We start from the raw sequence: 19,142 nt of genomic DNA on the forward strand, positions 1-19,142 counted from the left end.
AACAAAGTATTACAAAAGCAAAGCAAATATTTACGGATCTAGGATCAAATTCGTTGGTCGCTGTTTACACACACACAATGCGAGGATAGCCCGTGTAGAAACAAGGCGTCCGACCCACACAACAATAAATATTCTCGACGTTTGCGATGAAAACTCGGAGACCAAAGCGACATACGTCTTACCTCCTCGAGCTCCGGCGCGGCACTGAAATCGCAGGCGTCCGTCGCCGGTAAAATAGGGACAGGAAGGCTAGTTTTCAAAAAATTGGCAAAAAATCATGATAAAATATTATAACGACAAATGGATAACAGCAGTTTAAGAAGCACATTGTGCAGATTATTTATATACTAAAATAACTTCGATAACATGTAGATTTTCGGAGAAATGATCACTTGTTTCGATGTATTTTCAAGACAAAATTGAGTTCGTTTTACTTTCAATTTCTCAATTTCAAAGGATTAAATGATAAATATTGTTTAATGGGCCTTAAGTACAAGATATTAGGAACTTAAATTTACCTCATTTATGAGAGTGATCTTATCAAATTGTACATAATAAGAGCTCCGAATTCTGTGCTTCACGCGGTTTTTCCTAAACGAGCATCAGAAAAACAATCATTACTAATTGAAAAAGCTTTTTTTTCATATGTTTTTTATTTAACCGACAGTTAATAAGATGTTCTAACTGAAACAAGTACTTTCACTGTCTTTTAGTATGAGTAAAGTGTACAATTTTGTCGATAAATATTGTGCATTTTACAATATATCGCCTTTTTTTGTCATAGCGCTCGAAACGGAGGGCGTATTAGCTGCGATCATAATGAGCTATTGTAGCTAATTCTCTGGTGCTGTAGCCTAATGGCATTTCTGCAACGCGAAACGAAAACGAAACGCTGCGAAAGGTAGTCTGGCTCTGTCACACCGATACGCAAGAGCGACAGAATGTTTGTGCCATTCGGCTACGTACCGTGACCTGGGTGCGTAGCCGAACGGCACAAACGCTCACGAAACGAAACGCTACTAGATTATCTATCTCTATCGCTCTTGCGTATTGGCGCGACCACAGAACTTAATTTAGATAGAAGAAACAAATTCATATATTTGTATAGGGGCCGAGCGTGTCAAATTTTGTACTGAAGTTGATTCTTGCCTGTAATTTTAAATATGTCTCAGGCTCTTCATTGTTCATAATTTTTGTGTTGTTGCAATTGAATATCACGTAACGAGGCATTTTTTATGTTTTGGCTGACTTCAACTTACAAAAATTGACGCCCGAAAGCTGCAAGCTGCGAGTAAAGACGGACAACTCAGTGGATTTCACTGAGTTCATTTGACACGCTAAGTAGATACGTTTGCTTGATCTATGGTATATATGACATCTGTGGGCGCGACAGAGCCAGGCCCCGTAGCCGAATGGCATTTCTCCGACGCCAAACGAAAGCGATACGCCGCTGGCTCTGTCGCGCGCAAGCGCGATTTATCTACTTTCGTTTCGCGTTTCGTGAGCGATTGTGCCATTCGGCTAGCCACCCTGATAACCTTTCGCGGCGTTTCGTTTTCGTTTCGCGTCGGAGAAATGCCACTCGGCTACGGGGCCTGACGTACTCACTGCGTAGCCGTGCTACAAAAATGTAGAGCGCGTAGAGCATGCGTAGCAAATGATTTTGCGTAGCGATATGACGTAGCGATCGGGCCAAGCAACATAATATGTTGTAGAGCTGAGGTATACGTTATGTCTATCATTTGTCACCGCACAATCCCGGATCGCGAATCCCGGTAAGGGCATTTATTTGTGTGGTGAGCACAGATATATGTTCCTGAGTCATGGATGTTTTCTACGTATATAAGTATTTATATATTATATATATCGTTGTCTGAGTACCCACAACACAAGCCTTCTTGAGCTTACCATCGGCCTCAGTCAATCTGTGTAAAAAAAAAAATGTCCTATAATAATATTTATTTATTTATTTATTTACATTGCACCTGTCACGATCTCAGAAGTTCTCGAAAATTTTGTACAAAAATTAAGGATAAAGTTAAATTTGTTTTTATTAATTCCTCTTTTGTTACCTACCAAGATTTTGTTGATGAATTGAGATTTTATTAAGTTTTATTTCGTCATTAAGGTTCCCTAGTATCTATATTTTCTTAATTAAAACAAATAACCTGTGTATATCTTACAAAAGTCGACTTATATTACTAAATCTTGGTAACAAAATAGGAACAATTAAAATTTGCTGACGTGGCTATGTACAAAGTTGCCGGGAACTGCTCATCTAACAATTAATATGTAAGTACCAAAGACATGTGTAACTCCGTATAGACAGCTACAGTCTAAGAAAAAAACGTACCTCGGAATCATATAGAAAAAGGTATGGTGGCCTATGTACGGTGGTGTCCATATGTGTGTGTGTGTGTGTGTGTGTGTGTGTGTGTATGTGCTTTGTGTAGATTAAAGAACATGCGACAAGATTATTCAATACAAATAGCCTGGCATGTCCAATCTCCTTCCTTCCTATATATCTGTCATCAGAACTTATGTCCGGACGGAAAGGACATTATTGCACTTGGGGCTTAGAAAACCACGTATTATCTCATAACTGCGGTGTTTAATCGGGAGTTCGACCACAAGTACGAATCGCTGTGCGCAGAGATAACTGCTTGGCAGTCAATTCTGCGGTTACAAACTTCACCTCCAACTGCCTTAGTAAAACACTGAGCCGGGTAGTTACGATAAATCCAGTTTTGATTCGAAAAACTCAAGTTCTCAGAGGCTAATATACGAGGTGCTCTAAGACTTATTGCTACGCAACACAGTACGGCCGCTTTTCGTGGGAGCTTCCGATATGCTGCCACGAAATTTTGGAACAATTTACCGCCACCAATCAGAAACTGTAAATCCATTACCTCTTTCAAGCACAATCTTAAACAGCATCTACTTGAATCTCAACTAAATGATTAACACTAAGCGGCCACATTTGCATTTATTTACATTGACATTTATAAATAATATGTTCTGTTAGTAGGTTAACACACACACAAACATTTTCTCTAACATAGTTTCTGTATAAGTGATCATACGTTCTGTTTAGTTATAAGACCTAGTTATTAATTTTCTGGGTGCCCTGAAAACCAGTGCCGCGTCTATAAGACACGGTATTCGCTGAGTGGCATCCTATTTGGTGTACTAGTATTAAGTATTATGTACTTGTTTTTATTATGTATCTGTATGCCAAATAAATATTTTCTATTTCTATTTCTATTTCTAAAGTTAGGCGTTTTAGAGAAAGTGCTGACGACTTGTTATCCATCAGTCTATGCATTTTCGCCTGTACAGTCAACCAATTGGAACCCTAGGCCACTCTACAACCATGTCAAAATGACAAACAGTAAGAGATATCTTACAATCTGATTTATAACGTCACTATGACATAGTTCTACAGTGGCCTAGGGTTCCAATTGGTTGACGTGCCTACAGACTAAAGCCTGACTAGAAATATACAGAGTGAAATAAAATAGACCGTTGAACCTTTGCATAGTGATTTTTGAAGTCATAATGAAAAAACCAATGTTAAAATCGCGAAAAAGAATTTGGCAGCTTCATATAAATAAGCGGCATCATGACAGTCGGAATGTATGGAACGACCAATTTTTGCGATTTCAGCTTTGGGCCCATAATAAAATCGACTGTTACCGTGGAACTCAGTCAATCTGTATAAGAATGTCCTATAATATTTATTTATTAAAAAAAAGTTGTTCGTTATAACCTCAAAAGTCACAATGCAAAGTTTGAACGGTCCTTTTTATGTCACCCGGTGTAACTAACTAACCATTAAGGGGGCGCTGTTATTCTCATGTATGCGGTCATGCGGTGACAGTACAGTATGGAGGAAATAGTTCTAATGATATTCCGCTAGATGGCGCGCAATTGATGCTGGTGTACCTGTACATACAGCACCACCAGCATAGCTCTGCTATACAATATGTCAAGATCATACAACGAAAATAATATGTATATATATATTTTTTTTTCGTTGCTGTATTATCCTTTTCCGAAACCACCCTCAGCACGGTAACTTCATCTATGGTCCTAGATTTAAGCCTAATACTTTTCTAAGCGCTTCTGCGCTGGTGGCCTAGCGGTAAGAGCGTCCGAGTTTCGATCCGGAGGTCGCGGGTTCGAACCCAGGCTCGTACCAATGAGTTTTTCGGAACTTATGTGCCTAGTTTATTACCCTTCGGGTTGGAAGGTCAGATGTCAGTCGCTTTCGTAAAACTAGTGCCTACCCCAAATCTTAGGATTAGTTGTCAAAGCGGACCCCAGGCTCCCATGAGCCGTGGAAAATGCCGGGATAACGATAACGCAAGGAAAATGATGATTTAACTTTGATGTTGTTGTAAATGTGTTTCAAATAAAGTCTCATTCATTCATTCTCATTTATTCAAAATTTATGAAACAGCCAAATATTTTTTTGGGTTTACGATGATGGTTCCATATTAAAAGCTGTTCAGCATAACTTATTATCTTACCTACGAGGTGTTTCAGGTTTTCAGGCATTTATTAGGATTATTTCTATCGTGAAAAATATATTTATTTTGGCTTTCTGGAAAACAGTAACTACATACTGGGTGGGGTCTGTAACAAAAGCAAAAAATTAAACTGTAGGCTGTACTCCTTACACTGACCAACATTTCTTCAACGACTTTTAAAAATAACTTGTATTTTGTTATTTATCACCCTTGAAAGTTTTTCCTAAGAGGTAATGTACTGCGAATTCTGTTAAGTCTAAAGTGTGACTTACAACGTCAATGACAACAATAATGGCGTCCAATGAAGCTAATATTTATTTTATATGAAAAATTAGAAAATTAAAGACTTCATAATTTTTAAAAGTCGCTGAAGAAATGTTGGTTAGTTTAAGGAGTACAGCCAACCGTTAAATTTTTTGCTTTTGTTACAGGCCCCACCCTGTATACATAAAGGTAACAAGTGTCGTATTGATGTTGAAACCTCTAAAACTAAAATAATTATAGCCTACGAATGAACTATTTAAAGAGACTCTGCGTGTTGACTTCGGCTCCGCGCACGCCTCCCAAGTTCCGGAACACCACTGATCCAACCCGGAAAAGACATATAAATAATAACGAACAACAGAATTTAATTTCGTTTAAGCTGTTCCAGTTGCCACTCCAAAAGTAACAAACGGCGGGGGAAAGTTTTGACAGAACCTTTTTACCGCTTTCATTTTAACTTCAATTCGCCCGAAATTCTAAAAAAAGGTTGCCCATTCATTATTTTGACGAATCTAAATTGCATTTTTTCTTTGCAAGTTTTGATATCTGAGTGACTCTAGAAAAAGCGAGTATACAGTGTGTAAGCCTTAATACGGGCGATAAATTAAACCAAGCATATAATTCATTAGTGTTACCAATGTTACCATTAATCAAGATGTGTTTTTAAGTTACTCTTTTCACCCCATAATTATTTTTAATATATTTTTCAATTTCATGTAAAAGTGTGTCGCTTAACTTCAAACTCGGGTAAATCCATTCTGCTACAAGGTTGATTATGTTTCGGATAATAACAGTTTTTTTTTATATAATCAACCTTAAAGCAGAATGGATTTACCCAGATTTGAAGTTAAGTGACACAAGTTATCTAATTGCATTTCTTATGTCCTTTACTCACCATCGTTAAGAGAGCTAATACGGGTTAGCTTTACACGCTATATAAGTGGAGATTATGTCGCCGCGACATATACTATACCCTTCCTTATGTCACAATAAATATGATAGAAAAGACGTATGATCTAAGATGTCGTGGCGAGATATACCGTCGCGTCAATGTGGGTTAGCCCTGTGTGACACTTTGCCGTTCATTGCCTGTTCAACAAGAAATATTGACGCTGAGTTACTTGTCAACCCAGAAATAGGCACAGAAATGTCAGTGTCAATCTCACCGTAGTAAAATAAACCACTGAAGTTAAGACACTAGATCATCGAGAAATGTATACACATAGTAAGGCCACTTGATTTATGTCCATCTGCTACACTAATAAGTCAGATGTCTAGTTATACACGGTCACAGGATTTGAGCCAATCAGATTCTGAAATAGGTCACCTGGACCTTTGCCTATCCAGGTCAATCAGCCACATTGACGGCTTCCTCGCTGGCGTTTCTATAGTTTCCGCGCCGGCTGACTTACTAATTCTTGGTACCTACAATCTGACCAAAAAGAGTACAAATTAAAAAGTGGCAACATTGTAGTGTCATTCCTTTCAAACTAATATGTGTGAGAAAACGGGACGACACTACGATGTTTCACTTTTTAATTTCTACTCTTTTTGGTCAGACTGTAGAGTCGCCATCAGATATACACCCTGTTTTTAGGGTTCCGTAGTCAACTAGGAACCCTTATAGTTTCGCCATGTCTGTCTGTCCGTCCGTCCGTCCGTCCGTCCGCGGATAATCTTAGTAACCGTAAGCACTAGAAAGCTTAAATTTGGTACCAATATGTATGTCAATCACGCCAACAAAGTGCAAAAATAAAAAATGGAAAAATATGTTTTATTAGGGTACCCCCCCTACCTGTAAAGTGGGGGCTGATATTTTTTTTCATTCCAACCCCAACGTGTGATATATTGTTGGATAGGTATTTAAAAATTAATAAGGGTTAATAAGATCGTTTTTTGATAATATTAATAGTTTCGGAAATAATCGCTCCTAAAGGAAAAAAAGTGCGTCCCCCGTGTTCCGATATTTCCCGCTAACTCGCTATTCTCAACCGATTCGTATAATCGTGTGATCAGATACCATGATCAGATAATAAATATGTAATTAGTACCACCGTCCACTATACACAACCACTCATTTTAAAATCGCAGAATACGTTTTAAGTAGGTTAAAGACTTCACGGGTATGCCTGATATACGCGCTCGCAACTGTAAAATAATTATAATTTTCTAATTCTGGATACGAGAGTTGACGATAGAGTTGCCAGCTATTTCAGTAACTTATTCCGTAATGATCTTGGGGTTGGAAAACCAATCAATTTGCTAACGTAACTATTTTGATATGTGCTATATGTTATGTACTAGAGAAATGTGATCAGTGATCACATTTTAGGTATAAATAACACGACTACAATTGACGACCGGTCTGGCCTAGCGCGTAGTGACCCTGCCTGCTAAGCCGCGGTCCCGGGTTCGAATCCCGGTAAGGGCATTTATTTGTGGGATGAGCACAGATATTTGCCTGAGTCATGGATGTTTTCTATGTATCGCCTAACACCCATAGTACAAGGTTGATCTGTGTAAGGTGTCCCCCAATATAAAAAATATATACCTATATAAAACAGGTTGTATGTATATACCTATATGTATGACCTATTGTTACAAAAGAAAATAATTAATATTTTTAATTAAAGGTAAACAGCAAACAAGTTGCAATTAAAATTTGCCATTAGAAAAATTGCGAACGACGAGCAAAAAACTATGTACCAAACACCAAAATGTGGAAATGCAACATTCTCATCTATTTTTGAACAATCACTTTTCCAATTGGTGAAAATAACTATCATTCCCATTTTAATAAATACGAGTAGTTTTAGGCCGACAACAGACAGTCTAAGGCTTCCCACAGACAGTCTTAAAAATTCATAATCTTAAAAAAAAATTGTATGCAATCTGACAGTTCAAACTGACACTGACAAGACACTGACAGATCTGTCAGTGTCAATTTGCATACAAATTTTTTTTAACATTATGAATTTTTAAGACTGTCTGTGGGAATAGCCTATAATTTCATAATCTTAAAAAATCATAATCTTATAAAATGGTTGGTAAGAAAGTAATGAGCGATCGATTGAATTCCACATAAAATTTTTGAGAGAGTTCTAGAATCTTCTATGGTCGAAAGTATATAAAGGGCGAGTCGCACAGTTTCTCGTCAGTCATTCACTAGCTGTCGCCGAGCTAATATAAGGAAGAAAATGGACGAATTAAAAGTGCATGTAAGGCATTGCTTACTATATGAATTTCAGTCTGGCCATTCAGCCGCCGAAGCAGTGCGTAATATATGTCAGCGTGTTGCTCCTGAAGTTGTGTCTGAGGCCACGGCGAAACGATGGTTCCAGCGGTTTCGTAGTGGCGACTTTTCATTATCAGATCAACCTAAGTCTGGTCGACCGGTGAAGATTGATGTAGCCAAATTAAAAACCTGAATTGAAGGAGATCCGAGGCTAACGAGTCGTACTCTTGCTACCGAGTTAGGCTGCTCTCATGTCACCATAGAAACACATTTACACGAGTTGGGAAAAAACTACAAATACAGTGTTTGGATACCGCACGAACTTGATAGAGATCAACTAGACCACCGTGCCGATATCTGCATACAACTTCTGTCTTTTCGCCACACATTCAACTGGTTGGACCATCTTATTACTGGAGATGAAAAATGGGTCTTATATATAAATCATACACGCAAACGTCAGTGGCTAGCTCCAAACGAAAAAGGAATAGAGGCACCAAAAACAGAGCCTCACCCAAAAAAAGTTATGCTGTCCGTTTGGTGGGATATTCATGGTATTATTCACTGGGAACTCCTACCAAGTGAAATGACTGTTACCGCATCAGTATACTGTAATCAGCTTGAAAATTTAAACCAAAAAATCTGTCAGAATCGTCCACAGCATGCTAAAGTTTTTTTCTTACACGACAATGCTCGCCCACACATTGCAAAAGTGACTCGGCTAAAGCTATTGGAGCTAGGTTGGAAAGTGATACCTCATCCACCGTACTCTCCAGACTTGGCACCTACGGATTACGCATTGTTCAGATCGCTAAGCAATGCCTTGAATGAAAAAAAGTTCGATGATCAAGCCCATCTACGACAGTACATAGCTCAGTTTTTTGAATCTAAACCTAAAAACTTCTTCGCCGATGCTATTCATTCTTTACCAAAACGATGGAGACAAGTAGTAGATAACGAAGGCCGTTATATTTTTGATAAATGATTAAAATAATAAATTAAATAAAAATTACAATATTGGTTATGATTCGCTCATTACTTTTTTACCAACCCAATAGATCGACTGCCTTGCCACACACATTCTTAAAATTCAGATTATTCGCAATCTGTCAGAACAATCTGAAAAAAATCATAATCTTAAAAAATAAGACTGTGTGTCATGTATCAATTTCGTTTTCATAAGATTATGAAATTTAAGACTGTCTGTTGCCGGCCTTAGATCGCTCTTTCATTCACTACGTACAGATCGGTGTGTTTTATCGGAGCTCTTGGTAACTTAAATTGAACGATTCCATTCAACATATTATCAAATTATTTAAATTCGGATGTCACGGACAGGCCTCGGTATTTAGGTCATATGATAATATAATAAGCCATGTATGACCTATCAAATGGTATTCAATCTGTGTTAGTATTCATAGGGCGGATTGTATATTACCTGTATGTTTGTATGTGTGCATTATCGGCTTTGATGATACGTTCATGTCGAATTATAATTTTTATTGGAATTATTTCGGTGATGAGGATTATTGGAATTGGAACTATTTAGGTTTATAATGGCATCGAATATGTCCTAATTAGGCCATTAGCCTAGATTGGTAGTATGATGGATATTGTGAATTAATATATAATTTTCAGTGAGGGGACTTACGAAGTGTAAGTCCCCTCACTGAAAATTGTTTATGTATTGTAAAACCTCCTATTCAAAAGTTGATTTTGACTACCATAAGTCTGACAAATAATAGGTCAGTAACTTGGATTTTTTTTTTAAGTAATTAGGCTAATGTAAGGCACAGTACCTATGATTCTTCCTATGTTTGAAATGAGATACGCGCTGACCAACTTCTTAGGTACTCTTAATGATAGATAACCTTTATCATTGTACAAAAATCAAATTATCTTAACAATGTAATCATTTTAACTACCAAATGTGCAATTGAATAATTCTTTACTGTACTTGTGACGTTTGTGAACACCTTAAATCAAATTTCCTTCTAAGTGGGCAACACTGAATAAAACATTAAAATAAAAGAAAAAAAACTGCGCATTCCAATATAATACTATATTTTCCTTCTACGTATAACTTACGCAAGCTTGTAAGACCCTTTAGTTTTAACTAGCAATTCTAATTTTAACTCAATTACGCAATGTTTCTTTTGCAGTGGCACCGTAAAGTAAGGTCCGAGCTTGCCAAAGTTATGCCTAGTGAGGGGACGGCTGGCTTTACGAATCGAAGAGTGTCGGAGGCAGCACTGGGCCTGCTCGAGCGTGGGTAAATAGGCGTGCTATGCTAGATCAGCCCGAGCGAAATGTTTGTTGTATACTGTTGGCTGGTTGCAAGAATTAACCAATAAAATTACGAATTTCATTGAGTACAAAGGGGATCGAGTATTATAGAGACTGTCGAAGTAAAATGTGTAATCACAGTGCATAGACTGCCATCTCTTGACACAGGCTTAAAACTTTTGAACCTCAGTTTTGACAATTTGGACCATATACTTAGCTTGATATGTGTTAAAATGTCAAATATTAATATTAGCGCCATCTAGGCCACCGTACCTTTTTCTGTATGGTACTGAGGTACATTTTTTTCTTAGACTTTATCTGTCTATACGAAGTTATATATGTCTTTGATTGAGTATAATGTATTATCTGATATGTTTTCTTAAGTTTAGTTTGATTTTAGCTATGAGCTATGACTAATTTCTGATTGTGTTAAATATAAGTTATTTTTTTTTAAATTATCCATTTCAAATTGTACCTTTTAATTTTGTATTAACAAATTAATTTTTACAATCTGTTTTTTAAAGACGATCTTCATTTATCAACACATTCTGGCAACCAGCTACTGTACGCCTATTTGCCTTTGCGAGTTGTACACCTAAGAGCGTTTTCACATTATCCGATCCGATATCGGATGTCGGAAGGATTTCAAAGGCAAAAATCTAAGATGGCGGCTTAAATGTATGGGATATCGGTCCTACATCCGATATCGGATCGGATAATGTGAAAACGCACTAATACATAGACAATAATGACAATTGTAACGTATCGTCGCCATGTCTCTTTATAGTTCTTCCGTATTATAACTGCGATACGTCACAGACGTGGACTATTATAGCCACCAAGCATATTGAACCTCTATTCGAAACATATCCTTATAAAAATGTGCGTTTAAAAAGCCAATCATGATGCCAATGGATATTGTAATGTCTCTCTATCATTAGGTATTTCAACCCTTTAGCACAACTTGCCTTGTCGCGCGCGAGTCCATACATCAAGCGTGACTTCAAGTATAGACAGGGGCGGCTCACTCCGTGATTCTATCGCCGCGCTACAAGTACATGTCGGTGGCCGCGAGTTCGCGGCCCATTCAGTGGTGACGACCTTCGCGCGGCGCAATAGAATTCAATGTCGGCTGCTCGCGTGCGAACCGTTTATTAATGTAGGTAAGAATTTAGACTGGCGGTATTTTGTGAACATCAAAGGAGTGAGCCTTCTGTACTTGTACTATTATATATTCTGTGGTATAGACTCGCGCGCGACAAGGCAAGTGGTGCTAGAGGGGCATATCAGTGCAACAGAAGGACATACCTAAACGACAGATTTGGCCCAATAGAAGCTTGTCTTAATTTCCTCCACTATATGCATTCCAACCGAAAACATTAATAAGTTGATTACATAAATATACTGACCAGCCTTGTTTCTCAAGGAAAAATTAATATAATGCACACACAAAAGCATACATGGTCTTGGCATCTTCTTCTCTCTTGTCTTGAAGAGTTAAAATCACAGATATCATATATATACCATAGATTAAGCAAACGTATCTTACTTAGCGTGTCAAATGAACTCAGTAAAATCCACTGAGTTGTCCGTCTTTAATCGCAGCTTGCAGCTTTCGGGCGTCATTTTTGTGTTGAATGCAACAAAAACATTAAAAATGCCTCGTTACGTGATATTTAATTGCAATTACACAGAAATTATGAACACTCAAGGGCCTGAGACATTTAAAGTCACAGGCAAGTAAGTAACAACTTCAGTACAACATCTGACACGCTCGGCGGCCATTGAAATAAATAGATGAACTTGTTTCTTCTATCTAAATCTAATTCTGTGGTTAAAATTATATTAAAACTAGCTTTTGCCCGCGGCTTCGCTCGCGTTAGAAAGAGACAAAATGTAACCTATGTCACTTTCCAGCCCTTCAACTATCTCCACTTAAAAAATCACGACAATTCTTCGCTCCGTTTTACCGTGAAGGACGGACAAACAAACAGACATACACACTTTCCTTCTCGTGTGTTTCCACACTCGGCGTTAAAAACAACTTTGCACTCTTTGTACCTATAACAAATAACTATTATTTTAAGTATAGGAAACTAGCCTATTGTCCACGATATATACGGATAATAAATATTTAACTCTCTTGCGTTGCATCTGTAGAAAACAAATATTAGTTGTTGCAGTTTATTTATCTGCGGTAAAACTACGTGCTTTGCCGACCATGTTAAGGCTTAAACTGTTATATTAACGTTATGATTGGATTTCGCTCGAGAATTTGCTTTAGCTATAACGTGGCTACTGTCCAAACCGATTAAATGAAAATGAAATGAAAATGAAAAAATGAAAATGAAATATTTATTTTTCAAGTAGGCATATTACAATGCGCATATGAACGTCAAATAAAGCTACGCCGGCTCTAACCCTACGCCTCAGCCTCGAGAAGATTTCAGTCCCCCCTCAGTTGGGAGGGGGGTATCCACTATGGGACCGGCAAGAAACTCGGCGGGCAACTTCTTTTCAAAACATTACATCTTATAATTAACATGCATTAAATAACAACATACAATTTAACATGCAAAAGTATTCATCAAAGAATATGAACAGACTAGGTACTCTATGGAAATCAATTTCAATAATATTATTGCTTAATAATACGTCGTTCTTCTTCAGAGAAAACATATCAAATTGTCATAGAAGAAAAAGATAATATGAATCTCAATATCATTAAATATGTAATTTACCTACACAACATAAAATATAAAATATTTGATGTGCTTTCTTATCTGAACTGTGTCCTCTATACATAATACAATTATTTTAATTGCTATTCGTTTTTTGTAGTTTCTGGTTCGGGCCATGCATGTTTGTCTGTCAAATAGTCCTCGACTCTGTAATAAGCCTTTAACATCAATGATTTTTTTAAGTAGTTCTTAAGAGCTGGGAGGGGTAATCTCAAAGCAGTGTCAGGTAACTTATTATAAAAATGAATGCATTGCCCAACAAATGACTTCTGTACTTTACGGACACGAAACTTCTTTATGGCAAGCTTATTTTTGTTTCTAGTGTTATAATTATGGATATCAGAATTCTTAGTGAAACAGTCTAAATTCTTAACAACATAAATTATACTATCATAAATGTATTGGGAAGCTACAGTTAAGATATTAATTTCTTTGAAGAGTTCTCTTACTGATTCACGTGTTCCTAAGTTGTAAATAGAACGAATGGCTCTCTTTTGTAATACAAAGATAGTCTGTATGTCAGCTGCTTTGCCCCAAACCAGAATACCGTATGACATTACACTGTGAAAATAACTATGATACACTAGGCGAGCTGTCTCAACATTAGTCAGTTGCCTGATTCTCCTAACGGCGTATGCGGCTGAACTTAATTTGCTTGCTAGTTTCTTTATATGAGGACTCCATTGTAGATTTTTGTCCAATGTTAAACCAAGAAACAGTGTTGTATCTACCATCTCTAAGCATTCATCATTCAAAAGTATTTTTGTATCGATTGGTTTAACATTCGGCAGAGAAAATCGAATACATTTGGTTTTCTTAGAATTAAGAAGTAAATTGTTGACAGTAAACCACTGCAGTACATCAGCTAACGTGCTATTAATTACATTGTAATCCGTAGATTTTCGGTCAACATTAAAAAGCAGTGATGTATCATCAGCAAAAAGTACTATTTCACAAAAGTTTTTCACTATACATGGCAAATCATTTATATAAACCAAAAACAGGAATGGACCTAAAATTGAGCCTTGTGGCACTCCTAATTGGACTACAGTCCCGCTAGAGCGAGTTTTGTTAACAACTACTGTTTGTGTTCTATTGCTAAGGTAAGAAGACATAAAGTTTAGGGCATTTATAGACAAACCATAGTGTTCTAATTTCAAAATGAGCGTTCCATGATCCACACAATCAAAGGCTTTTGAAAGATCACAAAATATGCCAATTGCATCACAAGAATTTTCCCAAAAATTATATATATGTTTAATGAGTACCGAAGCAGCATCGGTCGTGGAACGGCCCCTTGTGAAACCGAACTGTTTGCTTGTAAGTAATCTATGTCTGTTGAAGTGTCCCAGTAGATCATTTAACATTAGCTTCTCAAAGACTTTACTTAGTACAGGAAGTATTGATATGGGACGGAAATTGGTTATATCACTCGAATCACCCGATTTAAAAAGCGGTATGACTTTGCTACATTTCATAAGATCTGGAAAGGTGCCTTGTGAAATTGAAATATTATATATAACGGCCAAGTAAGGTGCTATTATATCTATGACATGACTAATTACTTTAACTGATGTTCCCCATAAGTCTTCCGTTTTCTTTAAATTGAGTGACTTGAATGTTTTAACAATATTTACAGAGTCTACTTGACTAAATTCAAATGAATTATTACATTTCTTAACATTAGCACAAAGTAATGAATGGGCTTGAGCCGCAGAAGAATGTAAACATTTTGTGGTGTTAACGGCTATATTTGAGAAATAATCTTCGAATGCCGAGGCAACATCGCTGTTCGACACTATTTGTTGATTATCTGATACAATGTTGACTTGACAATCGCGTGATTTACATTTACCAGCTTCTTTATTTATAATACTCCAAGTTGTTTTCACTTTGTTGTCCGACACTTTCAATTTAGAACTAATAAAGTTTTTCTTGGCAGTTAAACACACTTTCTTGAAGATTCTTGAGTAGTTTCTTACATAGTCCAGGAATTCTGAATTCTTGTTCAGCTCTCTCTCACCATAAAGTTCATAAAGTCTTTTTCTACTTTTGTGAATACCTACAGTAGCCCATTCACTAAACTTTGTTTTAACTTTTGACCCACTAATAGATTTCACTTTGAAATTGTTATTAAATTGATTAAGAATTACATTGAAAACATCTTGATACAAATGATTACAGTCATAATGCGAAAATGGTATTATAGACAAACTATGTAAAATTTCATTTTTGAATGATTCCAAGCGAGATCCAGTAATGGGTCTATATGTTATTGTTTGTGGAGTATCATGAATAACGTTTAAGAAAGCTGCCCTTTGGCCGCTGTGATCGGAATGAAAACAGTTAAATAATTTCTTATCTATAACAGTTACAAAAAATATTATCTAGGCATGTTGCACTAGTCACACCTACCCGGGTAGGTTCAAGAAATAAATTAAATAAATTAAATGATTTAAACAAACAGAACATTTTAACAGTATTACTAGATGACTCGAGCAAGTTAACATTAAAATCTCCACATACAATAACATGTTTTTGGCCCTTGCATACTAAATTCAGAACATTTTCCATTGTAGATTCAAATATGCTGAAGTCAGCTGATGGTGGTCTATAAACACATACAATAATATATCTGTCTAATTCAACACATGAAATTTCTATAGTTCTTTCTATGGAATATTTTACAACATCTTTGCGCTCTTTACACTTCATACAATTTTTAACAATAATAAGGGAGCCACCATGAGCAGCAGATTTTCTGGCAAAAAAACTAGCTAATTTAAAATTAACATAATCAAATATCAACTGTTCTTGTTTCAACCAATGTTCAGTAATACACATAACTTCAACATTATTACTATCTAAAAATAATCCTACTTCTAATTCTTTGCTGGAAAAACCCTGAATATTCTGGTGAACAACGTTCATATTCAGGTGTTTTTCCGCTGTCTTACAATCTAGTTTAAATGAGGCATGGGGTCCTTGGCTTTGTCAGCTGACTGAGACTTATATATAACACTATTACATCTATTTGGCTCAATATTGAAGGCCAATAACTCCACTAAATATACAAATAATTTCTTTGGCAAAAATACCTTCCGTGGAGCTAGCATGAAGCGCTCAATGAATTTATTTAAGTCAAAGAAATGGTACTTTTTATTAACAGCTATGGCATGGTACATTAAAGAATTATAGTAAGCTATCTTACAATTATAGTCATATGATACATTTTCTGCATAAGGTAGTGCACATAATATAATTTTCCCCACACCAGATTTTTCAATAACATTTAGTGTGGACATCAATTTATCTATGCTAAGCTTATCTACATTAAGACTATTTCCTAATAAAATTACTAATGTAGTACTGCTATCATAACATCCCTTTGAAATAAGGTCACATAAATGAGACAAAGTAATGTTTTGATAACAGTAATTTGTCACTTGTTGCTCTAACTGGTAGCTTAATAATGGGCCCATTCCTAACCCAATCTGATCTGAAAAAACAACAGTCTTACTGACTGCTCTAGGGGGCTGTTTAACTACTGCCGCATGCCTAGTTGTGTCGTGGGCCACATCGGCTTGAATAATCTTTGCTGGTGGCATTTGGCCACAATTACAATGTTTTCCATTTAATAATGCCTTACACCGCTCCTCCAAATCTCTATTTTCTAGCAGCAATTTATTAAAAGCCTGTATGTGCTCCTCAACTTGTTTTTTAGTAGTCTCATACATGGTGGATACTGCCAAAAGCTCATCTTTCAGCCTGTTAATGTCGGCATTTAATTTCAGAAAATTTGATTCCTTGACTTCCAGCTCTGAATGACAGTCTTGAACCCTATTTTTCATAACTGTTAATGTATGTTTTAATTTACTATATTTTTTAATACATGCCTGGCCTTTGATCAGCTTTTGGGTTCTCCTAATATACCTATTAATCTTAATGTACTTTTTTAACTTATTACTACTATTAAAGAATACTATGTGTTTGGAGCTAAAAGCTAGTAGAAATGCACACAAGACTCTAAACCTTATATTAATGGTAACACATTTCATAAGAGCCTGTGGGTGTTAATTTTGCATAACCGAGGGCACGCCTTAATACGTGAATGTAGCGAATCAGCATAATTTTAATCGAATTCTCTGAATATATATCAGGCTATTAGTGACAGTTAATTAGTTTTTAAACCAACCGATACGGATATCATAAACTATGTAGCGATGTTAAACTTTATTAATTATATATTATCGACTATGGGTAGTTTTACTAGTAAGTTTGGCTGAATCCATACTAATATTATAAATGGGAAAGTGAGTGTGTCTGTCTGTTTGTCCGTCTTTCACGGCAAAACGGAGCGACGAATTGTCGTGATTTTTTTAGTGGAAATACTTGAAGGGATGGAGAGTGACATAGGCTACTTTGTGTCTCTTTCTAACGCGAGCGTACCTTATATATAGATTTTCATAGTTTTTATTTTACACCTTTAACTTGTATTATACAAAAGAAATCCTATCTGATATGTGTCAGACGCTGGCCGTTGCATTATCATGGCATATTGTTTTGCGGCAGGAACCTGTCGCCGTGCACCGTGGGAGGGCCGCGTCTGGCGCTCGACCCTCTGCCCGGCGCGCCCGTCTGCGCCGAACAGATCTCTGAGGGCAAGCTGCTGCTGTCCACCAACAACAACACATACATACTTGAAGGTAGATTAAAAAACGATTCTTGATTTGCGTAGTCGGTTGCGGCTCCTTACACCTAGCATTCTCGAACTCGCGAGTCTGGAATAGAGTCCAAAACTAATTCTCCCAATATTTGTTATTTAAGTTACCTATGCTATTATCACTTATCAGAGATCGGACAACTGGGCGTCATTCTAACATAAGATTCATTATTCCAAAAACGTCATACAAATGTCGCCCAACTGTCCGATATCTGGCTATTATACATATGTGTAATTTAAAGCCTTTGCTCTATTCTTAAAATTACTTGTGATACACAGACAGTGGCACGACCCGCGTAATCCTCCGCTGGGAGGGCAGCGTACGCGCCGTGCGGCTGACGGAGCGCGCCGGGCTCTTCCGCGTCGGCGCCCGGGCTAACGGCGTCAGCTCGGCGTCGAGCAACGCCAGCAGCGCCGGCGTCTACGCCGTGCCACTCGCTCAACTCTACGCTGGTGCCTGGGCTATGCGGCCATTGCAGGACTGCAAGCAGGCGCGCCTGTCGCGCACCAAAACAGCTCACTTCTTCGACCTTGTTGAGCACAGTAAGTTACATTATCTTTAGCTGGCGTGGATGTACGCTATGCCGGTCACTTAGCTGTACGGCGGTACTTGGGCCATGAAACCGCTTCAGGGCTGCAAGCAGACGCGCTTGTCGAGTACCAAGACAGCGCACTTCTTTGACGTGGTGGAGCACAGTGAGTCACAATCTTTTGAGTTGTCTTGAGCAGGCGTGGTGGCCGTATAGCTCTATAGCCTGGGTTATGAGACCACTGCAGGGCTGCAAGCAGACGCGGCTCTGACACACGAAGACAGCTTCTTTGATCTGGTCGACCACAGTCAGGCACATGCATTTTCTAGTTGTTCTTGGAGTTTACTGTGCATCTTTCCTGCGTTACGGTTACAACTACAAGTAAATAGGTAATCATGTTACGTACATTCACCCATTTCACCTAGGTAGGTGCTGCAGGTCCCGTAGCCGAATGGCATTTCTGCGACGCGAATCGAAATCGAAACGCCGCAGAAAGGTAGTCTGGCTCTGTCGCGCCAATACGCAAGAGCGATAGAGATAGATAGCTACGAAAGAGATATTCTCGTGAGCGTTTGTGCATTCGGCTACGCACACAGGTTACTGTCCCAGCAGCATCTCCGCACTATTTTCGTTTTCCTGCAGCACAGAAAGACATCCTATCTATATTCCACATAATAAACTCTAATGTGTTGTACAGATGGCAGGATCACCCTGGCCGTGTCGGTGAGCAGACGCGTGCTGATTATGGCGGAGGAGGAGCGACTCGACAACGAGAACGGCTTCGACTACGTACACATCAAGGTGAGCTCTGCTAATTGCATAAAGCTGGTT

At 37.7% G+C, this 19,142-nt stretch overlaps 2 protein-coding genes across 2 annotated transcripts in view; both read left to right on the plus strand.

The window, feature by feature from the left end:
* The window catches only part of LOC125241556 (GTPase-activating Rap/Ran-GAP domain-like protein 3), a 75,942-nt gene extending 57,753 nt beyond the window's left edge, over positions 1 to 18,189 (plus strand). The window contains exons 14-15 of the mRNA XM_048150093.1: positions 17,631 to 17,764; positions 18,061 to 18,189. Coding sequence (XP_048006050.1) covers positions 17,631 to 17,764; positions 18,061 to 18,081 — 155 coding nt within the window. The 3' untranslated portion in view covers positions 18,082 to 18,189. The remainder of the gene's footprint in view (positions 1 to 17,630; positions 17,765 to 18,060) is intronic.
* Positions 18,089 to 19,142, plus strand: part of LOC125240840 (GTPase-activating Rap/Ran-GAP domain-like protein 3) — a 28,329-nt gene continuing 27,275 nt past the window's right edge. The window contains exons 1-2 of the mRNA XM_048148978.1: positions 18,089 to 18,324; positions 19,009 to 19,112. Of these exons, the coding sequence (XP_048004935.1) occupies positions 18,246 to 18,324; positions 19,009 to 19,112 (183 nt within the window). The 5' untranslated portion in view covers positions 18,089 to 18,245. The remainder of the gene's footprint in view (positions 18,325 to 19,008; positions 19,113 to 19,142) is intronic.

This window comes from Leguminivora glycinivorella, chromosome Z (genome assembly GCF_023078275.1).
Source record: "Leguminivora glycinivorella isolate SPB_JAAS2020 chromosome Z, LegGlyc_1.1, whole genome shotgun sequence".
NCBI lineage: Eukaryota > Metazoa > Arthropoda > Insecta > Lepidoptera > Tortricidae > Leguminivora > Leguminivora glycinivorella.